The sequence below is a fragment of the Hyla sarda genome, chromosome 2, assembly GCF_029499605.1.
Source record: "Hyla sarda isolate aHylSar1 chromosome 2, aHylSar1.hap1, whole genome shotgun sequence".
In the NCBI taxonomy this organism is placed as follows: Eukaryota; Metazoa; Chordata; class Amphibia; order Anura; family Hylidae; genus Hyla; species Hyla sarda.
Window position 1 is genome coordinate 427,414,055 of NC_079190.1, and position 27,320 is coordinate 427,441,374.

Here is a 27,320-nt window from a genome sequence, read left to right on the forward strand (position 1 = left end):
CGAAAACTACACCCCTCACGGAATGTAATAAGGGGTGCAGTGAGCATTTATACCCCACTGGCCTTTGACAGATCTTTGGAACAGTGGGCAGTGCAAATGAAAAATTAAATTTTTCATTTTTACAGACAACTGTTCAAAAATCTGTCTGACACCTGTGGGGCGTAAATGCTTACTGCACCCCTTATTACATTCCTTGAGGGGTGCAGTTTCCAAAATGGGGTCATATGTGGGGGGGCCCATTGTTCTGGCACCATGGGGGCTTTGTAAACACACATGGCCTTCAATTCCAGACACATTCTCTCTCCAAAAGACCAATGGCGCTCCTTCTCTTCTGAGCCCTGTAGTTGCCCCGCAGAGCACTTTACATCCACATATGGGGTATTTATATATCAGAAGAAACTGGGTTACAAATTTTGGGGGGCTTTTTTCTATTACCCCTTGTGAAAATAAAAAATTTGGGCTAACACCAGCATTTAGTGAAAAAATACAACATTTTTATTTTAACGTCCAACTTTAAAGAAAATTCGTCAAACACCTGTGGGGTGTTAAGGCTCACTGTACCCCTTGTTATGTTTCGTGAGGGGTGTAGTTTGCAAAATGGGGTCACGTGTTTTTTTTATTTTTTTATTTTTTGTCAGAACCGATGTAATGATCAGCCACCCTTCACCTCAAATGTCCATGGTGCGCAGAGCATTTTACATCCACATATGGGGTATTTCCGTACTGAGGAGAAATGGAGTTACAAATTTTTATTTTTTTCTTCCTTTTACCTCTTGTGAAAATAAAAAGTATGGTGTTTTTTTTTTTTACAATAACATGCTGGAGTAGACCCCAACTTTACCTTTTCATAAGGGGTAAAAGGAGAAAAAGACCCCCAAAGTTTGTTAGTCCATTTCTGCTGAGTACAGAAATACCCTATATGTGGCCCTAAACTGTTTCCTTGAAATACGACAGGGCTCAGACATGCGCATTTGAGGCCAAAATAAGGGATTTGCATAGGGACGGACCCGGATGCAAGAATTATACCGTATATACTCGAGTATAGGCCGAGTTTTTCAGCACGATTTTTCGTGCTGAAAACACCCCCCTCGGCTTATACTCGAGTGAACTCCCCCACCCGCAGTGGTCTTCAACCTGCGGACCTCCAGAGGTTTCAAAACTACAACTCCCAGCAAGCCCGGGCAGCCATCGGCTGTCCGGGCTTGCTGGGAGTTGTAGTTTTGAAACCTCCGGAGGTCCGCAGGTTGAAGACCACTGCGGCCTTCAACATCATCCAGCCCCCTCTCACCCCCTTTAGTTCTGAGTACTCACCTCCGCTCGGCGCTGGTCCGGTCCTGCAGGACTGTCCGGTGAGGAGGTGGTCCGGTGGGATAGTGTTCCGGGCTGCTATCTTCACCGGGGAGGCCTCTTCTAAGCGCTTCGGGCCCGGCCTCAGAATAGTCACGTTGCCGTGACAACGACGCAGAGGTGCGTTCATTGCCAACGTAATTCTGCGTCATTGTCAAGGCAACGCCTCTATTCCGGGCCGGAAGCGCGGAGAAGAGGCGCCCCCGGTGAAGATAGCAGCCCGGACCACCTCCCCACCGGACCACCTCCTCACCGGACAGCCCTGCAGGACCGGACCAGCGCCGAGCGGAGGTGAGTACTCAGAACTAAAGGGGGTGAGAGGGGGCTGGATGATGTTGAAGGCCGCAGTGGTCTTCAACCTGCGGACCTCCGGAGGTTTCAAAACTACAACTCCCAGCAAGCCCGGACAGCCGATGGCTGCCCGGGCTTGCTGGGAGTTGTAGTTTTGAAACCTCTGGAGGTCCGCAGGTTGAAGACCACTGAGGGCGAATGATGAGAAGAGGATGATGAAGGGGGGGTGTGGGGATGATGAAGGGGGGTGGGGGATGATGAAGGGGGGGTGTGGGATGATAAGGGGATGATGAAGGGGGGATGTGTGGGATGATGACAAGGGGATGATGAAGGGGGGATGTGTGGGATGATAAGGGGATGATGAAGGGGGGATGTGTGGGATGATGACAAGGGGATGATGAAGGGGGGATGTGTGGGATGATGACAAGGGGATGATGAAGGGGGGATGTGTGGGATGATAAGGGGATGATGAAGGGGGGATGTGTGGGATGATAAGGGGATGATGAAGGGGGGATGTGTGGGATGATAAGAGGATGATGAAGGGGGGATGTGTGGGATGATGACAAGGGGATGATGATGAGGATGTTAATGACGGGTCTGGATGATGACAGGGGGGGATGAGGTATTTCCCACCCTAGGCTTATACTCGAGTCAATAACTTTTCCTGGGATTTTGGGTTGAAATTAGGGGTCTCGGCTTATACTCGAGTATATACGGTACTTGCCTCAGATACCAAAAATACTCTAGCAGTGTTTCCCAAACAGGGTTCCTCCAGCTGTGGCAAAACTTCCAGTATGCCTCCAAAGTCGAAGGCTGTCCGGCAATACTGGGAGTTGTTTTGCAACAGCTGGAGGTTCCATTTTGGAAACAGTGTCATACGAGAAATTTTACATTTTTATTTGGGGGGGGAGGGGGGATGTGTAAGGCTATGTGTAGTGTTTTACCCTTTATTTTGTGTAAGTGTAGTGTTTTAAGGGTACACTCACTCAACGGGGGGTTCACAGTGCGTTTGAGCCGCAGCTGAAAATTTGCTGCAAGAAACTTGCTGTAAACCCCCCCCCCTGTGTGAATGTACCCTTGTGCATGCCCTTTGGCTGTCCGAGCATGCTGGGGTTGTAGTTATGCAACAGCTGGAGGCACACTGGTTGCAAAACACAGAGTTTGTTATTTAACTCAGTGTTTACCAAGCAGTGTGCCTCCAGTTGTCGCAAAACTACAACTCCCAGCATGCCCAGACAGCCGAAGGACATGTTGGAAGTTGTAGTTTTGCAACATCTGGAGGGCCAAAGTTTGGAGACCACTGTGCAGTGGTGTCCAAACTGTAGCCCTCCAGATGTTGCAAAACTACAACTCCCAGAATGCCCAGACTGTCCAGGCATGCTGGGAGTTGTATTTCTGCAACATCTGAAGGACCAGATGATACAGACCTACAACTCCCAGCATGCCCGGACTGTCTGGGCATGCTGGGAGTTGTTTTGCAACATCTGGAAGGGCTGCAGTTTGGACACCACTGCACAGTGGTCTCCAAACTGTGGCCCTTCAGATGTTGCAAAACTACAATTCCCAGCATGCCTAGACAGCCTTTGGCTGTCTGGGCTTGCTGGGAGTTCTAGTTTGGCAACTCCTGGAAGGCAGCAGTGAAGATCACTTACCGCTGATCTTTACTGCTGCCTCAGCCGGTCCCGCTGCGATCGCCGGTCCCGACACCTGTCACCATCTTCCCCCCGCTCTGCCCCGACATCCAGGGGCGGGCAGAGCGGGGATTTCAACTTTAACTTCCCACACCCCCTCCTGCTATTGGTCGGCTAGTCCTAACGACCAATGGCAAGGGATAGGAGCGAGGTGGCAGCTGCCACCTCGCTCCTATCCCTCAGGATGATCGGGTCACCAGAGACCCGATCAGCTCAGAACCCCGCAAGTCCTTGTCATGTGTCAGTCACTTACTGACTTTTGACAACGATCAGCAGCAGGGGACTATTCTGTTTGGTCCCCAGCTGCATAGTGTCATCGGTCAGCTGCTCAGAACAGCTGCGATGATGTTTCTATCACCATGCCAACGGACATGGTGATAGAAAATGTATTGGACGTTTATGAATGTCCATTTGCCTTAAGTGACAGGAAAAATGGATGTTCATAAACGTCCATTTGCTGGAAGGGGTTAAGGAAAGATTTAAAAAAAAAAAATTCTTGCATTGTTACTATAAAAGTTTGGACTTACCTATGGATTAAATTATGAGAATGCAAATAACCTAATCCCTGCAGTGCCCCGTGTGTAATTGCTGCAATTTCATTTTCTTGCAATGGCTTTTTGTGAACTGGAATACAAAAAGAAAATTATGTCAGCCAAACAAAAAAAACACACTAAAGTGATCGTGTCATCAGAAAATTACCTACTGTTTAAGTCGGGTTTTTAAGTTTACCATAGTTAAAGAATTTTTTATGACAACATATTTTCCATTTTCCTAAGTTTTATAATTAACCTGAAATCTTGCAGTTTCCATTCTGGCCACTAGGACCAAAATTAAGCTGATACTTCTTGATGTGTACAGATCATTTCCCAGTAATGCCACCAATAGAGGCTGGATCCACCTCTAACCACAGCAGAGATCAGCATCTCTCCCTTTCCTGTAGAATGACCTCCAAAATAGGACAATTTTGGTTTACTGTCCACGTGTCTTGCTGTAAAGCATATCACTAAATGCTGTTAAAAAAGCTCAGGCAAAATAGCAGCCCCCATAATGTACATAAATAAATAAAATAGAAAGAGAGTGTAATATAATTAATAAATTTTTATATATATATATATACACACATATATACACACATATATACACACTATATATATATATATATATATATATATATATATATATACACATACATATATATATATATATATATATATATATATATATATATATATATATATATATATATATATATATACATACACATACACACACACACACACACACACACAGTATATATGTGTGTGTGTGTGTGGGTTTCAGCATCTGGCTCTAGTCAGGAAAAAAAAATCCAGGCAACGCATTCCATTTTAAGGAGTGTAGATAAACATTAGCTAGATGAAATTAATGAGCTTCTATAGAAAATGGGAGCCAATGTACATGCTCAACAAAGACCAAAAACTACCATCCAAACAAGCACACTGCATTCTAATGATTGGGTCTATAAGCATGATTGGTTAAAAGGAGCCAAGTGGTCAGAGCCATGCAAGTAGTAGCTGCAGGTGTGGTCATGTAGCACCTCTGAGTCTAACAGGGTAGTGTTATACTTAGAATACACTGACAGCAGAAGAGGGAGTGAGCCGGATACTACCTGGATCCTTTCTTATAAAGGGCATGGATCACGCAAATTGCTACCGTTGTCCCCCTTGTATGTTCACTAAACTGCTCCCAAGCTGAAATATATCATCTTAAAGGGGTATTCGAGGCAAAAACTTATTTTTATACATCAACTGGCTCCGGAAAGTTTAACAGATTTGTAAATTACTTCTATTAAAAAATCTTCATCCTTCCAACAGTTATTACCTTCTGAAGTTTTCTGTCTAACTGCTCAATGATGATGTCACGTCCCGGGAGCTGTGCATGATGGGAGAATATCCCTTGCATGATGGGAGAATATCCCCATAGGAGCTGGACAGCTCCCGGGACGCGAGTCATCAGAAAGCAGTTAGACAGAAAACAGAAACTCAACTTCAGAAGCTAATAACTATTGGAAAGATTAAGATTTTTTAATAGTAGTAATTTACAAATCTGTTTAACTTTCCGGAGCCAGTTGATATGGAATACCCCTTTAAATATGTCATAATAAAGCCTTGAAGATTTTACTGTCTGTACACTGGCATGTGCAGAATCCATTACTTACTGTTCACATTTAGAATTCAGCAAGCAATTTTGAACATGTCAAACTTCTGCAACAGCTCCTGCTCATTTACTTTATAAAGGGCATCTTCTAGGTGAGCTATTCTCTGATAGATTCCTTTAAAGCTGTTCTTTGAAATCTTCCATTGCACCAAAGTTACCTTTTATCATTTTATTCAGATATCTTTTACAGTTACATCTAAAGCACTGGATTCTCAGAAAAGCCAATGATATTACCAATATATTAGATGACATTAAAAAACATGTTTTAACGGTAGGCTAAGCAAGGCTGTCCTGGTTCTTAAGATAAAAGATTTTTGTAAAACGTTCTATTTATCATTAAAAGGAAAAGTATTTTTTTAAATAAACTGGTGCCAGAAAGTAAACAGATTTGTAAATTACTTCTATTAAAAAATCTTAATCCTTCCAGTACTTAGCTGCTGTATGCTCAACAGGAAGTTCTTTTGTTTTTTGAATTTCCTTTGTCTGACCACAGTGCTCTCTGCTGACACCTCTTTGCAACGTCAGGGTGCGTTCAGGTTGCCCGCTGCGAGTTACGCTACCATTGATTTAAATGGGTCCACAGACGCAATAGTGTCAGATTTGCAGACTGTCCGCGGACCCATTCAAATGAATGGTAGCGTAACTCGCAGCAGGTTTCCTGCAGCGGGAAACCCGTTGCTAGTTACTAGCGTGTGAATGCACCCTCAGGAACTGTTCAGAGTAGGAGTAAATCCACATAGAAAACCTATCCTGCTCTGGACAGTTCCTAAAATGGACAGAGGTGTCAGCAGAGAGCACTGTGGTCAGGCAGAAAGGAAATTCAGAAAGTAAAGAACTTCCTGTGGACCATAACAGCAGCTGATAAATACTGGAAGGATTAAGATTTTTTTTAATAGAAATAATTTAAAAATCTGTTTAACTTTCTGGCACCAGTTTACAAAAAAAAAAAAAGTGTTCCAGTGGAGTTCCCCTTTAACTTCAATGGGTAGGAAAATCAGCTGCAGAAAATATGCAGCAAAATACAGCACAAGAAAACTTACACTTAAAGAGCACCTGTCATCAAATCGTATTTTCTAAACTAACTAAGATTATATTCCCTAACTACTCCTAACAACCCCCCTCCTCCTTCAGAGCATTAAAAAATTCTGTATCATACCTTTTCCCTTGCTCACATTGTGTGAGCTCCCAGCAGGAGAAAGTGGGCGTTCTCCAGCAGGCACAACATCACTGAAGCCTGCAAGAGCTGTGCCTCGCCATGCCCCGCATGCACTCCCAATTTGGTCTCCTGCCAGGCCGGGAGGAGACCAAACTAACTGTTTGACTTGCACAGGGAACAGAACTGAGCCACCTAGTGGTCATTTTTTCAATCACATTAAAAACATATAAAAGGTGGAGAATTTTAACAGCAAAGTAAATAGAAAAGGAACAATATAATAAATGAGCACTATCATTAAAACTAAATTTTGCTATTGCACTTATGGTAAATAGAAAATCTTTCTAATGTACTTTGTTTAAAAAAATAAAAAAAGACGTTTTCTATGTTTTCTGTTTAAAAAAAACTGCCACTAGGTGTCTCCCCTTAATGTGATTTTTATTGGGGTTTTAAATATTAATATAACATTTATACAACATTATTTTCGCTGCCATATAATGAGTTATAGGTACGTACTAGGTGTCTCCCTACTTGTCCAGAGCACAGTTTCTCCCTCTTTCCTGCACAGACTTTGGACTCCTGCTGGCCTGGCAGAAGACCAGAATCAGGAAATGCAGTCTGGAGTGCTGCAGGGGGGGGGATGGTGCAGCCTTAACCAATTATAGCTCATCTCACAAAGAACTTCCCTGGGATGTGTGTAGCAGAGTGAGGGAGGAAGTTCTCCCCTGTATGGCTTCAGATGTCACGCCTGCTGGGGACCACCCCTTCCCAGTCTGTAAATCTGACAGACTGAGCAGAAAATACAGAGCAATATCAAGGTAGAAAACTAATAAATAAATAAATAAATAAAAAGGCAGGGGGTGGTTTATCATGATGGGGGCAGTGAACTGGGAGGATTATAAAATTATGAGAGGTACTTCTTTCGAAGTTTACTTTGGCGACAGGTACTCTTTAAAGAGATTCTGTCAACAGAAAATGATTTCTTGATGTTCAATTTTTTTAAAAATAATTTTTGGTTATGTTTTTTCTCATTTTAAATTTTTACTATCTATATCTTAAAATAGGGCTAGAAAAATTTGTTGGAACTCTAGGAGCCAGGAAAATAGGTGCCATGATGTCACTATGCAATGTGACATTATAGATCTTATATGATCAGTCATTAGTGTCCTCTCATCTCTCACCATGTTTCACAGTTATCACCCCTCCCCAATGTGTCAAAGTGATAAGTGGACTCTAATGTTTAACCCCTTAAGGACCGACCCATTTTTTACCTCTATGACCAGGCTTTTTTATTTTTTTATTTGACATATATCTCTTTAAATGGTAATAACTTTAGAACGCTTTTTCTGAGCGGAGCGATTCAGAGATAGTTTTTTCGTGACATATTGTACTTTATATAAGTTGTGCATTTTTGTTGACACATGAAGCATTTTTTGTGAGAAACTGGAAAATTTCTGGCATTTTTTATAAAAAAAATTTATGGTGTACACTGTGCGGTATATTTATTGTGTGGGTCAGTACGATTATGGTGATACCCATTTTATATAGCTTTCTATGTTCTTATTCCTTTTCTGAGAAAATTTTTTTTTTCTGCCATTCATTTTCCAACAGCCGTGACTTTATTTTTCGTCCTACGCAATTGAGTAAGGGCTTATTTTTTGCGGAATGAGCGGTACTTAGTATAATTTTTGTGCTACGTGCTTCCTTTTCATCTTTTTTATTCTGCTATTTCACATCACCGTGTGGGATAACTTACATTATAGTTTTATAGTACACGTCATTACGGACGTGGCAATACCTATTATGTATATGATTTGTGTTTTTGATCTGTTTTGGTGATAATAGGGTCATTTTTTTATTATAATTTTTACACTTCATACTTTATTTTAAATTTTTTTTACAGGTTATTCTATGATGCAATACATTTGCACTGCAGCACAGTATAACCAGATGAGCTGCAGACACTACAACCTGTGCGATCCAGCCTCTGTAGCAGGCATACAGGAGGTCATAATCTGACCTCCTGCTGCCATAGCAACCACTATGGCGTATGCATACGTCCAATTGCGCAAACCTGCTGGATGATTGGACTTATGCATATGTCTTATAGCGGGAAGGGGTTAAAAATGTTTTTATATAAAAACGTTTAACTTACCTCTGCCACTGTTTCCACACTGGTCCCCCGTTCTGCCTCCGGATGTCTTTGGTTGGGGTGCCAGTGTTCAGCAGTCTGTAACACCGGAGCGCTTACAGCAGGCAGAACAAGGAATCAGCACATTAACAGAGGCGGAGGCAAGTCAAAGTTTTTTTTTTTTTTTTTTCTTTAAAAAGATAAACGCTCGTAATTGGAAAAGGCTGGAAAAAAAACCTGGACACCAGAAAATAGAGACACATTTAAACAATTGAATTAAAATATTTCTGTATCTGGCAATTATCAGTAATTTTACAAAGAATTTTTTTTTTTTTTTTTTATATATTAAAAAAAAGTTTACAACCACTATATTCAAACCAAGAACATGATTACCTTCTAATAAGTCTGATGCAGATCCTAAACAATATTCCATAACCAACTGGAGAGAGAAAACAAACCATTAATATACAGATAAATTGTACCAAGTACATTTAATCTACTGCACAGACATACTGGCTCAGGTTCTGAATGTCAGGCGCACAAAATTGTTCAGGTGTGTAGGGGAAAAGGCACAATACAAAAAGATATCCACATGCTGTATTTATTTTCCTCTCTCTGCAACCTACTGTATTTTTTTCACTATTCACTAACAAGCATAAGTGATGCTATACAGGTTGTTCCGGTCATAATGATACTGAATATGTGGTATTTACTATATCTTGGAGCTTGCTGATTTATAGTTAATTTTTATGGTAAAATAACTGTTACTCCAATTGTTCGGGCATACAAAATTTTGTGTTAACAACACTGAATATGTTCAAACAGCCCTGAAGTCCTTTAAAGGGGTACTCCTGTGAATTTTTTTTATTTTTATTAACTGGTGGCAAAAATGTTAACAGAATTATAAATTACTTCTATTTAACCCTTAAGGGTATATTCACACGGCAGAATTCCCATACATCCACACCAATTCCACTTCCACATTCATTTAGGTGATTTCTGGCTGGTGAGGAATCCACATGCAGAAATTCAGAAGTGTTAGTCTAGGTTCACACTACGGAATCTTTGGGCAGAAAATTTCCGCCCGGAGATTGCGAGTGCAGCCAGCACCGACTAAATCAGTTGGCGCTCGGACCGCATGGACACTGCAGTCTCCAAAAGGCTGCTTTGTGTTCTGCAAGTGTTTCCGCGAGTATTTGAGGCAGAATCCGCAAGCAGAATCTGTGCAGAATTCCACATGCGGAAATTCTGCTGTGTGAATAAACCCTTCAGGACCCAGCCAATATTCATTTTTGCATTTTCGTTTTTTCCTCCTCCCCTTCATAGCACTTTCAATTTTGCACCTACAGACCCATATAAGGGCTGCTTGTTAGCATCACCAATTGTACTTTTTAATGACATCACTTCTATTATAACAATCTGCAGCAAAAAAAAAAAAAAACGCAGCGCACTTTTTGGTAAAAATGACACCTTATCTTTATTCTGTAGGTCCATACAGTTACAAGAATATCAATTTATGTAGGTTTTATTTTATTTTGCTAATTATAACTAAATGCATTAAAATGAGTATGCTTTAAAATGTCCTCTTCTGATCCATATAGCTTTTTTGTTTTTCCACATACGGGCAATATGAGAGCATTTTTTTGCACTATGATCTGTAGTTTTTATCAGTACCATTTAATTTTGAGGGGACTTTTTGATCGCTTTTAATAAAAAAGTTTTAAGGTATACGAAGTGACCAAAATGCTAAATTTTGGATGCCATAGCCCACGCGGTTTAACTAACCTTATATTTTTATATTTCGGACTAGGGATGCACCGAACGGGAAATTTTGGCCCGAAACCAAAAATTTTGGCTGTACTTGGCCGAAAACCAGCAGTGCTATTGAAAAAGAGATCCAGCCGGTCTGTAAACGCGTCTAGCCTTTATACCCCATAGCAATCTATAGGTATTTGCAGCATCCTATAACCTCCCGATGCGCACAGTGCACAAACTATACTACAGAGACAAGCCGACCTTCCTGGTGCGCACAGCGCACAAAACTTCAGATCACTACATCGGCAAACAGATCTCCTGGTGCGCATAGCGCATGAAGCTACATAACACCACACAGGCAAGTAGACATCCTGATGCGCATTGTACTTCGCATCACCACGCCGACAAACAGATCTCTCCCTCCCCTGGCTCACCGGCGCTGACGACTCGCCATTCCAAGGAGTGACTAGGTGTCCGGCATAATAATTTTTAATAATCTTTATTTTTTATATTCTATATTAATCATTTTATATTTTTTTGTATCTATTGACACTACTGCAAGGGCCCTGCAGGCAGTTGCCATAGACAATTACATCAATAAACATTTGTTTTAATACAATATAATATACTGTATATTGTTTCTAGATCAGCCACCGGAACCGCCACAGATGCCGTGATCAATAATGATCACTGCATCTGAGGGGTTAATGCCAGACATCAGCGGGATTGCTCATTTCTGGCATTACCAGCGGGTCCCTGGCTGCTGAAAGCAACCCAGGACCCGCGGTCTATAATGTGAGCGCAGCTCCAGCACTCGTGTCATAGCTGCAGCTGGACTCGGGGCATACAGGTACGTCCTGGTGCGCTAAGTCTCTGGAGCGCAGGGTGTACCTGTACGCCCAGTGTCATTTAGGGGTTAGGCCACGTCCAACAAAATTTTCATCCCGGGATTCCATCAGCCGAAAAGGGCATATTTGGCCGATAATTTTCAACGGCTGAAATTTCGGTGCATCCCTAGTTCGAACACTTACATGTGGCAATACCACATGTGTTTGTTTATTTTTAATTATATTATTTTATTTAAAAAACGGGAAATGGGGGTAATTTACATTTTTATTAGGGGAGGGGCTTATTCATATTTATTAACTTTTTTGTTGTTGACACCGGCAAAAGGACCAGGGTGTACAGGTACACCCTCTGTCCTAAACGGGTTAAAAAATCTTAATCTGTCCAGTATTTAACAGCTGCTGTATGCTTCACAGGAAGTTTAATAATTCTTTTCTGTCTGACCACAGTGCTCTCTGCTGACACCTCTGTCATGTCAGGAACTGTACAGAGCAGGATAAGGTTTGCTACAGGGATTTGCTCCTACTCCGGACAGTTCCTGACATGGATAGAGGTGTCAGCAGAGAGCACTGGTCAGACAGAAAATAACCATACAACTTCCTCTGGAGCATACAGCAGCTGATAAGTACTGGAAAGATTAAGATTTGAAATAAAAGTAATTTACAAATCTGTAAATAAAATAAAAAATTTAAAAAGTACCCATTTAATGGACCTCAGGCTGAATATTTATGCAAGATATGAGTTTGAGGGAACAGTAACCACTGACACAGAGAGAGATAAGGGGAACACTGATGACTAATCACCACTTTGCGTGACGTGCAGCATCATGGTTACTAACCTTTTTTTTTGTTGCTGCACCTAGATGGCCAAATAAACATACTGTGTGTATTTTCCAACCAGTGTACCTCACGCTGTTGCAAAACGACAACTTCCAGCACGCCCCAACAGCCAAAGGCTTTAGGTCCACCAGTTGGGAAACCATGACAAAGCTTTTGGACCGTTTTTACATTATTAATAACGAACAGTTTCCAGAAATATATGGCCAGAGTTTCCCTGTATTATAAAAAAGTCTGAATACATCCATGAATAGAAACATTTAGAACATGTCATTTAAAGCATGGTACATTTGGATGAAAGGCTTCTTACCCATGCTGTGTGCTCCCTCAGATAGCAACCTTTGTATTCTATACTGTTCGGATGTTGTATCCTTTGAAGGAATTTCACTTCTTTGATGATATCCTGCCATTTCTGTTGAACAGGGATATAAAAATATTATGTTTGCTTTGGTATAAGGAATAAGCCGTAAAAAGACCTAAAGCTATTATATATAAAAAAAAATCTATATATTTATATTATATATATATATATATATATATATATATATATATATATATATATATATTTATATATATAGAAAAAAAAAAGATCTGTGGGCTTTCTTTAACTAAAGGTGACCTCTGTGACTAAACACTGATGTAATAATAAGATATTACAGACAAAGAATATTCAAGTATTCATCACTGGTTATAGGTCAGCAAGGATTTATTTAATCAGATAAAACGGTCAGAACAGAGCTTATGAAAAGAGAAAAAGATGTCACCTAGTATGAGAGGTGACCGAGGGATCGGCAGGTAAAATTACAAGGTAACACTCCAATCATTTGATCCTTGTCAGATTTTGCCAAACCTTAGCCCAATAACTTATTCTCCAAGAATTACAAAATGTATGTGTACAAATGTACAAAACAGGAGATAGACAGATTATAGAGTATGGACCCAGTGGTCTTTAGTGAAGAGACAGCAGGGAGATTAAGTGCCCAGCTAAGATCTTCTTCCTATTCATTTCAACAATCAATGGGGGTCTGCTGAGTGTCATTTATAAAAAAAAAAAAAAAAAAAACACAAAGTATTTACTGAAGGAGAATTAATCCTACTCAATAGCAGCTATCGATACCGGTAGGTTGATGCTACCTACCTCATTTGACTGCTTTCCGCTATAGGACATTTTCTTGATGGCCACCACTTCATTGGTGCGCACATCATGTGCCTAGGAAAAAAAGAAAACAAACATGTGAAGCAGCAAGTGACACAGACAATACAATATAAAAACCCATTGAAGGTAATATAAGGCATTTCATAACCCCCCATGTTGTGAAAATCACTGAACAATTAAAAGTTTGGCGTTTATTATAAGCAAGTCACAGTAATTTTTATGGCCACTGTCCTAGACTCGCTATGGTACAAAATCAAGTAGAATGTAAAGACTTGTGTTTACACCATTTTATTTTGCAGGTAAAGACAACATCAGTCCATCTGTAATTAAAGGTGTACAGTGCTCCGCTACCTCCGGCAGCTCCACAGACCATTAAGAAACGCTTGAGGTCCCATTCTCTATCTTGAAACCATAGGGTCAGACCCCTGTTGATCTCAAACATAGCCTATCCTGTGGATTGCAGATAACTGTTCTAACTTGGAATATCCCTTTAAGGGAAGTTAAGTTGTCCAAACCCACAGACTTCAGCATGACCTGCCGATTGTCTAAAATGTATGGGGCCCACGCAATTCTCCCTCAACATCCATCTGGATATGCATTTCAACTGCCCAACCTCTCTGTTCTGTCTGGCAGTGGCTTACCCCTCCTTTCCTCATTAAGAAGACATGAATGTTCAGTCATGTTGACCATATGTGTATGGTGAAAAGGAGTAAGGCCACCATCACTAACATTTACCTTAAACAAATATTTATTATAACTATGTGGAAACAGTGCAGTCCAATACATTATGGATGCCGCGTGACTGTTTATGGGATTTAAAAACTTTTGATATTGATGGATTATCCTAAGCATAGATCAATATTCAATCAGTGTGGGTCTGACTCCTGGCAGCCCATCTGATCAGCTGATTGTAGGGGCCACGGCACTCCAGCAAATAATGAGGCCTTTTCAATGTTTAGAGCCATGCACCATACATACTGATGTGGCTGTAACTGGTACTGCAGCTTTGTGTAGTCAAGTCCCAGTCAAGCAACTAAGACAAGCTGAAATACAAGGCACGTTTACCACAAAAAATACCTAACAAACAAGGAAAAAGCATCAGCACTTACTTTCATGTCGGACCACAGAAAGCCCCTCTAATCCTGTTGCTACATTAGTAATACACGATGGGATTACTACAAATATTTTGCTCATAGATACTATCTTTGGGGGAGATTTATCAAAACCTGTGCAGAGGCAAACTTGTCCAGTTGCCCATAGCAACTAGATAGCTTCTTTAAGCAACTTTTCCTCTGGACAGGTTTTGATAGATCTCCCCCTTTAAAGATTCTACAGACAGCAAGGGTTCTGGAAATGCAATAGACACCTCACTAAAAGCAGTTGTCACGCGTTTCAGCATCTGACTATTGGAAGCACCATTACCTCCCTTGCATATTTCCAGATTTTCATCAAATTAAGCCATCAAACTAAAATGAAAAAAACCGACTGAATGCTAAAGGACACCGTTACATTTGTTGTATCATATGGCAGTAAATGACAATAATTCAGGCAAATCTCCACTAGAGGGGGCCACAGCACCTAAAGCAAAATTCAAACATTTGTCATAATCATTGTTTATTTTTTACTCTATAATGTGGAGATTTACAGGATCATAAAGACAGTGGCCAGAAAAGGCAGGAAAGAACGGTCACTACACAGGCCGAAAATATTATGTCGCTAGGAGAGAATATCTTTTATAAAAGTCAAAACAAACTCAAGAATTCTAACCAAAACAGTGAACGCTTTATTATATCGTATTGGTGGCAAGAAATCTGCCAAACAAAAGGGTTCTTAAGGAATGCTATTTTTTTCTTAAAACCTGAAAATGCTACCTTGACTGTAGCTTCACAGTGTCTTTGCACTTAGGCCCCTTTCACACTATAAAATTCATTTGTTTCATGTTCCGTTATGAAAACCCTGAAAATTGTCCGTTAAACGCCCCCTTAACAAAATCCCATTATAGTCTATGGGATTTTTACATTATGTGTTTTAACTCGTTATTAATAACGGACTCTATTTAGCCCTATTTCTCCCGTTACTTTCTTCAGTCACAAAATAGCGTCCGTTATTAATAACGGGCTATAACAGGTTAAAACGGATAATGTAAATATCCCATAGACTATAATGGGATTTTGTAACTGCCGTTTAAAGGCCGATTTTAAGGGTTTTACATAACGGAACATCAAACGGATCTTTAAAACTGATACATTTTTATAGTGTGAAAGTGGCCTTAAAGGGAATGTGTCATCAAGTGAGTTTTTGCTAATTGCCCATTTTACTATCTGTATTATAAAATAATATTTAAATTCTGCTGTAAATTGAGACATAGATCATTTTCAAGCCAGTCTCATTACTTTATTACAGTAATACAAATTACACCAGTAAAGAGATACTGGAAATACCACATTTACAATAGCTGAAGCTCATAGATCAGCATTTCCCTCCCTATATAATGACCTCTTCACAGGTAATTGCCGATTACGTCCAAAATCGTGATTATCGGCCGATAATCTTTCAGTATCTTGTAATAACTTTTTTATTGGACTAACCGCATTTTGTAGAGAACAGGGATGTGGAATTTCTATCGCCCGACGCCCCGGACTAGCAGTTTTGGGCGCCGGGCAGGTGAATTTGTCCGGCCCTTAGCCCGGCTTCGGGCAAGCAGGGCCGGACCTGACAAGTGCCGCGGCGATCTGCAGTCTGTATGGAGCGGGCACCCGACTCCTGCCCGCTCCATACTCTGCAGCCTGTGTAGCAGAGCAGGGGAGATGAGAAGCTGTGTATGTATTCTCTCCCCTGCTCTGCAGACGTGCGGGGGGAGATGAGGGGGCGTGGCTTATTTCTCCCCGTGCAGACCTGCGTCCTCTGCCTTCGCTCTCCGCACGTCTGCACGGGGAGACTGTATGCGGTGCTCACAGGGGAGTATGGAGCGGGCTCGGGATTCCTGCCCGCTCCATACTCTGCAGCCCCCGACTGTTCTCAGTAGCCGGGGGCCGCCGCTAATAGCCAGCATGCAGCGATCGCCGCAGCTGGCTATTAACCCTTTAGATCACCGCTGTCAAAGCTGACAGCGGCGTCTAAAGGGACATGTGAACGCTCCCTGCTGGGCTAGTGGGGTGGATCGCCCCCCCCGCAGCGCGATCGCAGGGGGGTGATCCACTATGGAGGTAGCCGGAGGACTTACCTCTGCCTCCTCTAGTCCCAGCTCTGTCATTGATAGATCCTGGCTGGACCAGGCTCTATCAATGGATCACAGAGCTCACAGATTAATAGAGTTCAATAGAATCTATTCATCTGTCTGAGGAATCGAATGATTCCTCATATAAGTGTAATAAAGTGTTAAAAAAAAAATCATAATAAATAAAAGTTTTAATAAAAGTTTGAAAGACACATATTAACTCAGTGGTCTTCAAACTGTGGCCCTCCAGATGTTGCAAAACTACAATTCCCAGCATGCCAGGACAGCCGTTGGCTGTCCGGGCATGCTGGGAGTTGTAGTTTTGCAACATCTGGAGGGCCACAGTTTGAAGACCGCTGCATTAACCCCTTCCATGTTAAAAGTTCAAATCACCCCCTTTACCTATATAAAAACATGTAAACATAATAAAAATAAACCTATTCGTTATCGCTTCGTACGTAATTGTACAACCTATTAAAATATAACATTATGTATCCCGTACGGTAAATGTAAAAAAAAAATACCAAACCACAGATTTGAAATTTTTATAATATCCCATAAAAAAAAGTAAAAAAGCGATTAAAAAGTCAGATGAATACCAAAATGGTACCGATACAAAAAACAGATTATGGCGCAAAAAATGAGCCCTCATACAGCCTGGTATGCGGAAAAAAAAATAAAGCTACAGGGGTTAAAAAATGGCAATAAAAAAAATTAGAAAAAGTCCAGAATTAGTAAAACATGACGTAAACGATACAAATCTGATATTGCTGTAATCAGGCGCCTAAAGTATAAAACTATTACCTCAACCATATAACATGTTACCTCAACCACAAGGTAAATGGCGCAGAAAAGAAAAACACTAAATCTGCTAAATTATCTTTTACTATTTCAATTTCACTTCCCTTAATATATATTTATATATTTTTTTGGTTCAGAGAATGTGTTATTGAAAAATTAAAAGGTGTCATTATAGTAGGTAGTTATGGCTATTATAGGGCGAGGAGGAAAAAACGAGAGCGTAAAAGCGAAAATTGGCCGGACAAGTGGATCATCATGAGGGACAAGTAGATTTTGCTCCATTTTAGTCCCGTGGACAAGTAGTTTTTTATAAAATTTCCACACCCCTGAGAGAAGCTTTCGGGATTCCTCCCTTTATAAAGTCCAAAGCAAATCTAAGCTCACAAGCAGAAGACACAGGTTACATCTCACAGATATGCAGGGGTTAAGACAATAGATGTGGAGAATCAACACCAAGATGGGCTATAAATTGTCCTGCTATAGGAACATAGACTAAATAGATAAGGATGGACCAAGATGGAAGCCACCCACAACAAGACGACATATAACATTAGGGGACTATACTCCTGCACATCCCCAAATGTGGTCTACATGATACAATGCACCAAGTGCGATACGGGATGCTACATTGGTGAAACACGCCGGAAACTCAACGAAAGGATGAATCTACACAGACATTCCATCAACCGCATTAAAGAAAATGACTACTGCACCCCAGTTGGACACCATTTTACCCAAACAGGCCCCTCCATACATGACCTTACAATCAAGATACTGAGGGGGAACTTCAAAAACACACGAGAGAAAGACATTTAAAGCCAAAATGATACTCAATGTGGATTTGAGCTTCTTATCTCATTATCAAAATTTCTTATAACCTGTATTGTACTGTACTCTTTTGCATCTTACTATGTCCTGCTTAACCCCTTAAATGGGCACTGTCATGAAATAAAAAAAATTGATATGTTGTACTACAACATATCTCTAATATACTTTAATTTAAAAAAGTGATTGTGTGTTCACCTTTACAGTATGCCTCCAGTTTCCCCACTACAACTCCCAGCATGCCCTGACAGCCAATAGATGTCAGGGCAAGCTGGGAGTTGTAGTGGGGAAACAGCTGGAGGGACACTGAATAGGTGAACTAAGGGGAGTGGGGAGGGAGAGTGTGTTGAGCGGAGCGGCGGGGTCGGGAGGTTGCAGGCTGCATGGCGGGGAGGGGGTAGTCTGAATGGGTGAACTGAGTGAGAGTGAGTTGAGCGGCGCGACGGGGGGGGGGGTTGCGGGCTGCGCGGCGGGGAGCAGTATGTGCGGCCATCACAGATCCGGTGTTCACCTATACAGGGTGCCTCCAGTTTCCCCACTACAACTCCAAGCATGCCCTGACAGCTATTAGATGTCAGGGCAAGCTGGGAGTTGCAGTGGAGAAACAGCTGGAGGTGCCCTGTATAGGTGAACTACGGGCGGAAGTGTCGGCCCCAGCAGGCATCAGTGACGTGGTGCCTGCTGGGGAAGTCTGCCTGGTAGTGAGCACACTACCAGGCAGACAAAAAGGCATTTTTAATATATATATAAAAAAAAAAAAAAAATTAAAGGCAGGGAGGGGGTTAGGGATAGATGGTAATAGGCAGGGACAGAAAAAAGAAAAAAAGTGATGGTGGGAGCTACCCTTTAAGGACGCAGCCCTTTTCACCTTAAGGACTGAGTCTTTTTTCGCAATTCTGACCACCATCACTTTACGCATTAATAACTCAAACGCTTTTACGAATATTCTGAGTCTGAGATAGTTTTTTCGTGACATATTCTACTTTATGTTGGTGGTAAATTTTCGGCATTACTTGCATCCTTTTTTGTGAAAAATCCCAAAATTTCATGAAAATTTCATGAAAAACTTTGAACCTCTCTGCTTGTAAGGAAAATGGATATTCCAAATACATTTTATTTTTCTTCACAAATACAATATGTCCACTTTATGTTGGCATCATAAAATGGACATATTTTGACATTTTGAAAAAATTTGGGAGCTTCAAAGTAGAGCAGCAATTTTCAAAAAGGTCATGAAAATTGCTACATCTAAAGGGACAGATGTAACAGAACTACAACTCCCAGCATGCCTGGGCAGTCTAGATATGCTGAGAGTTGTAGTTTGGCAACATCTGGAGGGCTACCGTTTGGGCACCACTGTAACAGTGGTCTCCAAACTGTGACCCTCCAGATGTTGCAAAACTACAACTCCCAGCATGGCCAGACAGCTTTTGGCTGTCTGGGCATGCTGGGAGTTGCAGTTCGGCCTTCCTAGTGGTTGCCACAGTAAGGATAGCTTTACTTTCACTTTAATTTCCCGCATCTCACCCACCGTCGTTTCCCTACCTGAAACGGGATCTCTGCAGTCTCCACGATGATCTTCGGTCCCCACGCCATCTTCAGGTAAGGTACCGGTTTCCTTCTCCCCCCCCCCCCCCCCCGCTCCGTTCTGCCCGACAGTTCTGACTAATGGCAGGGGATAGGAGGAGATCGCAGCACTGCGACCTCGCTCCTATCCCTCAGGATGATCAGGGCTGTTACTGACAACTCCATCCCTATTTTCCGGGTGATCGGGTCACCAGAGACCGGATCAGCCCGGAATAGCAGAAAATCGCATGTCTGAATTGACATGCGATTTTCTGCAATCGCCGACATGGGGGGGGGGGGTTCTCAGGACCCCCCTCTGCAATGTGCCGGGATGCCTGCTGAATGATTCCAGCAGGCATCCCGGTCAGGTCCCCAACCGGCTAGCAGCGGGGACCGGAATTCCCACGGGCGTATGCATACGCCCTATGTCCTTAAGGACTCGGGATGCAGGGCGTATACATACGCCCCTCATCCTGAACAGGTTAAATACCAGTCTCTCCCCTGCTCCCCCCTTTTCTCATCCTTATCTATTTAGTCTATGTTCCTATAGCAGGACAATTTATGGCCCACCCTAGTGTGAATTCTCCACATCTATTGTCTTAACCCCTAGATATTTGTGAGATGTAACCTGTGTCCTCTGCTTGTGAGCTTAGATTTGCTTTGGACTTGATAAAGGGAGGAATCCCGAAAGCTTGTCTCTACGTCCAATAAAAAAAGGTATTACAAGATACTGCAACATTTTTTGATTTGTATCTATATACACATACATATATATTCAGAAAAAATCATTAGGGAAAAAACGTGTTTCAGTATCTGGCTCTATCAGTACGAAAAAAATATCTTGGTGACACATTCACTGTGCTGTTCTTTATCTTACTCTGCTCTGTATATACATACACACACAGTGGGGGCAAAAAAGTATTTAGTTAGTCACCAATTGTTCAAGTTCTCCCACTTAAAAAGATGAGAGAGGCCTGTAATTCTCTTCATAGGTATACCTTAACTATGAGAGACCTGATGAGAAAACAAAAACCATAAAATCACATTGTCTGCCGCCTTTTTTGGGGGGGTTCTAGTGAATGGGACCAAAGTAACAAAGGCTACCATCAGTAACACACTATGCTGCCAGGGACTCAAATCAGGCAGTGCCTGACGTGTCCCCTGCTTAAGCCAGTACATGTCCAGGCCCGTCTGAAGTTTGCTAGAAAGTATTTGGATGATCCACAAGAGCATTGGGAGAATGTCATATGAAATCAAAGTAGAACGTTTTGGTAAAAACTCAGCTCATCATGTTTGGAGAAAGGATGCCGAGTTGCATCCAATGAACACCATACCTACTGTGAAGCATGGGGGTGGAAACATCATGCTTTGGGGCTGTTTTTCTGCTAAGGGACAGGATGACTGATCAGTGTAAAGGAAATAATGAATGGGGCCATGTTTCGTGAGATTTTGAGTGAAAACCTCCTTCCAACAGCAAGGGCATTGAAGATGAAATGTGGCTGGGTCTTTCAGCATGACAATTTCCCAAACCCACCACCCGGGTAACGAAGCAGTGGCATAGTAAGAAGCATCTCAAGGTTCCGGAGTGGCCTAGGCAGTCTCCAAATTTCAACCCCATAGAAAACCTTTGGAGGTTTTTTTTGTTGCCCAGCAACATCCCCAAAACATCACTGCTCTAGAGGAGATATGCATGGAGGAATGGGCCAAAATACCAGCAACAGTGTGTGAAAACCTTGTGAAGACTTACAGAAAACGTTTGACCTCTGTCATTGCCAACAAAGGGTACCATATCTATCAGCATATAACACACACTTTTTATGCTAAAATTTTTAGCCTAAAGTCTATGTGCCTGTTATACCCCGATACACCCCCAGGAAAGGCAGGAGGAGAGAGGCCGTCGCTGCCCGCTTCTCTCCCCCTGCCTTTCCTGGGGTCTAGAGCCCTGCTGCCAGCCCTTTTCTCCCCCTGGCTATCGGCGCCGCTGCCCGTTCTGTCCCCCTGACGGCCTCTCTCCCCCTGCCTTTCCTGGGGGTGTATCAGGGTATACACGCGCACACACGCACCCTCATTTTACCATGGATATTTGGGTGAAAAACTTTTTTTACCCAAATATCCTTGGTAAAATGAGGGTGCGTGTTATAGGCCGGTGCGTGGTATACCCCGATAAATACGGTATATAACAAAGTATTGAGATGAACTTTTGTTATTTACGAAATACTTATTTTCCACTATAATTTGCTAATAAATTCCTTATAAATCAGACAATGTGATATTTATGGATTTTTTTTCTCATTATGTCTCATAGTCGAGGCATACTTATGATGAAAATTACTTTGTAAGTGGGAGAACTTGCACAATTGGTGGCTGACTAAATACTTTTTTGCCACACACACAGAATTAGTAATTGCCTTTTGAACATTTACAGGGACAGTACAAACAACTATTTAGTGTAACAATTCTGTATACAACAGTGCAAATCTGCAATTGCAACCTTGTGTGTGTGTGTGTGTGTGTGAGGGGGGGGGGGGGGGACTGCCACCCTAATGTGGGGGGACTAACACCCTAATGTAAGGGAACATACTGCCTACCTTAGATTTTTCTTTACTTAAACCGGAGTATTCTGATTTAGTTGCTGTGCTGGCACTTTGAGGAGAAAAAAAGTTGGCGTGCATTACGGTTTGGGCACTCAAGCACAAAAAGGTTCGCCATCACTGACGTTCTGATATACTATAAGATGGTCAGCCAGTCCTGCCAACATCTGCAGGATCTACAAGCTGGGCAGTCGAAGAGTGGCTCCCATCCACATCACAAAGGAGATTGCGTTGAGACCTGCAAGTTGCCACGACCACGAATAAAAATTCCCCCCTAGATGGATTTTATGATGTATGTCTGGTCCTGTTAACTTACATGCTACGGTATGACCACATTCACTTTTTTTGCTGCAATGCAGGGAGCACAACACAACTTCTGTATTAGATCTGGGTCCAGGAGTACCATGACCAAGAATGTCATGTAGCCCTAGCCCAATGCTATACAATACTACTATATCTGTTTAGCCTGCTACAACTTCCCCCAGTGAGATCAGCTGATCGCTGGGGTTTTCAGAAGACAGACTTGGTGTTACGAAGGGACTGTATTGTCTAAACATGAGGCACAATCAAGTCAATATGATCTTCTCTTATCTTGGTCCACCATGGATTCAAGAAAGAAAAGGCTTTACAGAGAGCTCAATTCCCTTTGACACCACTCAGAGCCTTCTGTTACTGGAAGTTCGTCAGTATTCTAAGCAAATGGTCATTCAAACCGGAGGCCTTTTGCTTAGACCATCAGATTTCAAGTAACAGCACAGACATTGAAAACATTCAACCGTATGGAGCAGTGTTTCAAACTTAAAAGGACAACTGCAGCGTGATTAACACTTATGCCCCCTATCCACAGGATAGGGGATAAGTGTTTGATCGCGGGGGGGTCCGACCGCTGGGACCCCCTGTGATCTCCTGTATGGGGCTGCGGCTGTCCCGTGCAGGGGGCGTGCTGGCCGCAGCATGACATTGCAGCCGGCACGCCTCCGCCATAAATCTCTATGGGAGACGCAAGGAGGCAGCGTTCGTGCCTCCCCGCCTCCCCCATTGAACTGTATGGGGACGGGGAGGAGACGGGGTGTCACCGTCGACCTCTAGGTCGACGCTACGCACCTTAGCGCTCACGATGAGCGCTAATGGCGGCGCCCCAGCAGTCGGACTCCCGCAATCAAACACTTATCCCCTATCCTGTGGATAGGGGATAAGTGTCATACCGCTGCAGTTGTCCTTTAAGCTCTCCTGCTATGGTATAAGTACAACTCCCAGCATGGTCCAGCAGCTGGGATGCATATTTTCCCACAGGTTTGAGACCACTGACCTTGCAAGAATTCACATTAATTCCATTCTTATATGTTTACAACTTATCAGATGATAATTTTGAATAAGTTTCTCCTGCACATAAGTGGTATATCAGTAAATTTATGTGTATGCATTATGGCTGCAAATTCCAACCCAAATTTACAGCATCATAAGGATCTATGACATTGATCTTACCTCCGGTCAGGCCAGGATATGGAAAAAAATGAAAGGTGGGAATGTTTTGTCAAGTTTGGGATTTTAAAAAACAAAACTGAACTTTCAGTAATGTAAAGAAGCAGGTAGTCTTGTGATACACAGTCTACGTAGGATGAATTCTTGCAGCAATGGCAGCAGTAAGTATACACTGAATTACAGCCACTCCCACCCATGTCATGTTGGACCATTATTCACCCTGAACAAAGCAACAAGGAATGAGTCACTGCCTGTCCAGGCTGTACTAGTGAGCAGCCAAAATGTTTCTTATATGACAAACATTCTATGGGTTTGCAGAACAATTGCTCTCTGGCTGCCCAATCATATGTATTACTTAGGATCGCTTGTGTCACAGTCGCCACTTTAGTTTAACCCCTTTCTGACTCAAATTTAGATTTTTGCTCATGTTTTCTTCCGTCTCGCATTCTAAGACCCATTACTCTTTCTTTTTCCACAGACAGATGCATTAGGGCTTATTTTATACAAGCCAAATTGTACTTTTTTTCTTACTTCGATCACTTTTTATTAAATGTTTTTCTGTGATGTGATCAAAAATCAGTAATTTTGGCCATTGGAATTTTTTGCGTTTACGCTGTTGATTATCAGGTTCAGGAATGAGAACATTTAATCGGACAATTCTGCACATGGCCCAACACAGTTTAAAAATACTAAAATACAGAAGAGTGATCTCCAGAGTGGGCCATTACCGGCTGGTATCTGCTGCAGACAACCACTGGGTATGGCATGGGCCCAGCTCCCGAATGTGCCATATCCCCTCACCTAGCACCCCCCAAAATAAAGGGTAGTAGAAAAGAATGGTTTTAAAATACAAAAGGTGCCAGAAAGTTAAACAGATTTGGAAATTCCTTCTATTTAAAAATCTTAATCCTTCCAGTAATTATCAGCTGCTGTAAGCTCCAGAGGAAATGGTATAGGTATTTTCTGTCTGACCACAGTGCTCTCTGATGACACCTCTGTCCATGTCAGGAACTGTCCAGATAAGGAGCAAATCCCCATAACAAAACCTACCCTGCTCTGGACAATTCCTGATATGGACAGAGGTGTCAGCAGAGAGCACTGTGGTGAGACAGAAAACAACTATACAACTTCCTCTGTGGGAAAAAAATAAATAAAGTTTCCCACCAAAGTACCCCTTAAACGTAATAAGTTAGATGAGGTGTTAAAAAGGGACAGACAAATTTGACTTATAAAAGGGGTTGATTCGCAAAAATTGTTTTATCAAGAATATGCCCAGGCTGCCTACTTAAACAATAACTCCTGCATTTAGCTTTCTCGGAGCTCTGGTATCAGGGCACTCTGTCCGTGGACAGTGACATTAATTTCCTGAAGCTGCAGGGCATAGCGACTACAGCTGAGAAAACGAACCGTGAGACTCACCAATCACTGGCCAATGTGAGACTCCAGTGATTGAGTGGCTCTGTGACATCACATCCTCGAGACTGGAAGGCTCTGTGAAGCAGACCAGCCTGATATGAGGTATTCTGATATCGGAGACTACAAGGGAGTGGACGAAAATAAGTTGAAGCTTTTATAATTTTATTAGGCAGGCTGGGGAAAGAGCAAAGACGTGGGCCATGCCAAGGCTGCCAACCATACCGGGGAGGGGGGGGGGGGGGGGGGGGGTTTACAGCCCCGGCAGACAGGACTAGAAGAGGATGGATACCATGGGGATTGCTTACGGGCCGGCAGAGGACACATTTCATATCTTTACCATAAGTGTCAGCAGGAATGTCTCCTGGGCATGGTAAAGAAGAAAATTTTAACATATATATAACGCATTGCCACGAGTTATATATGGTAAAATCTGATGGCAGGTTCCCTTTAAGTATTATGCATTGTTTATCTCTAAGTCATAGAAGGTGAAGTCATGGCAGCCTTAAGTCCAGAGAAGTCGTCAATAAGGGCATACCTAGATATTCTTGCCATTTAGGCATATATTGGGGGGGGGGGGGGGGATGGAAGAGATATTGCATTAGAACAGCATAAGCATTCATATACAGTAGGGAAGAAGGCTGTAGTTTTATGAAACAATGACTGAGCAAAGTGTTTGATTTGTAAGTGGAAAAATTCTATTTCGGGGAAAATTTAGACATCAATTCATGAAAGCGGTGTATCTATCTAGATCTATGTCCGCAAACTGCAGAAAGCTATACTTATATTAGAAGAGACAAGCTGTAGCACAAGGAGTGGAGTTTAAGGAGTCCATCTTCAGTATGACTTACGGTACTTATTGAAAGTTGCACCTGTCGTATCAGTCCCCACTATATGTGCTGCTGATAGGAGTAAAGAAACCAGAGATTCTTATCAGCTGACCTGAAATGTGAAGATAACTACACTGCCAGTGTCCAACAACATCCAGGCACTAGGAACAAGCAATTGACCACATGACCACCAGCAATGGACACATTAGATGGACGGTCTGAGAACAGCAGAGGGTACAATAACAACATTTGTAACTAGAATCAGGACCATAGTTTTGGCGATTGCTTTTAATTCCAGCACTTGGACAGCCATGTATAAAAATGCAACACTTATTCTGTAGATAGGCGATAAATTATGTTGCTGGCATAGCTCCATTTAAAGCAGAGTTAGTTTCTGAAATGCTGTGTTTTTTTTTTTTTATCTTAAAGGGGTATTCCAGGATTTTTTTTTATTTGACTATGCTACAGGGCCTGTAAAGTTAGTGTAGTTCATAATATAGTGTCTGTACCTCACAATTCTTCTGTGATTTTCACTACAATATTTATTTTTAACATCATACAAAATGACCGTTGTCTCAGATTTTTCCCAGGTTGCAATGCGGCCGAGACCTGACTCACTAGTCAGCTGATGACAGGGAGCCTGTCTGCTTCAATGGGTGGAGCGATCGTTGGGCGGGAGAAAGATCAATCTGCAACTAATGCAACAGGTGTAGGCACCCTGATTGAAAACCAAAGGTCTTTTGAATGGATGCAGCTCATTTATGTTTCAATGGTTGGGGTGGCCGATGTGTGGGAGGGAGGAGAATGGAATTATGGGATTTGTAGTCAAAAAAGAAAAACTCACACAGGAAATACCAGTTCACAAAAAGCTAGCCACAGTGTTATGGTAATCTCACAACATAGCCATTTAGCCCCAAGACAAGTGCAGATCCTTCCTAAGCATGTCCATTACTGTCTGCCAGGTACGTACTAAAATCACCTTATGGTGGATAAACTATGTTTGACTTCAATATAGAAATTCACAAATCATGCGTGGTCTATAAAAATCAATCATCCAGTGTGGAAGTAGCAGAAAGTCCTCCGTCCTCGCAGGGGCATATGAAGTCTCATGACAGGAAGTAGAAGTCCAACCACAATCCGTACAAGGCCGCGTATTTACGAGCTGTGTCCCCTTTTATAAGCATGGGGGGTGT

General features: G+C 42.2%; 1 protein-coding gene across 6 annotated transcripts in view; it reads right to left on the reverse strand.

The window, feature by feature from the left end:
- TAOK1 (TAO kinase 1) overlaps positions 1-27,320 on the reverse strand; it is a 122,662-nt gene that overhangs the window by 33,026 nt on the left and 62,316 nt on the right. For all 6 annotated transcript variants that reach the window (XM_056559022.1, XM_056559020.1, XM_056559019.1 and 3 more), the window contains exons 4-7: positions 13,385-13,456; positions 12,557-12,658; positions 9,203-9,248; positions 3,857-3,953 (exon numbers count right to left, since the gene is read on the reverse strand). In XM_056559022.1, the coding sequence (XP_056414997.1) occupies positions 3,857-3,953; positions 9,203-9,248; positions 12,557-12,658; positions 13,385-13,456 (317 nt within the window). The remainder of the gene's footprint in view (positions 1-3,856; positions 3,954-9,202; positions 9,249-12,556; positions 12,659-13,384; positions 13,457-27,320) is intronic.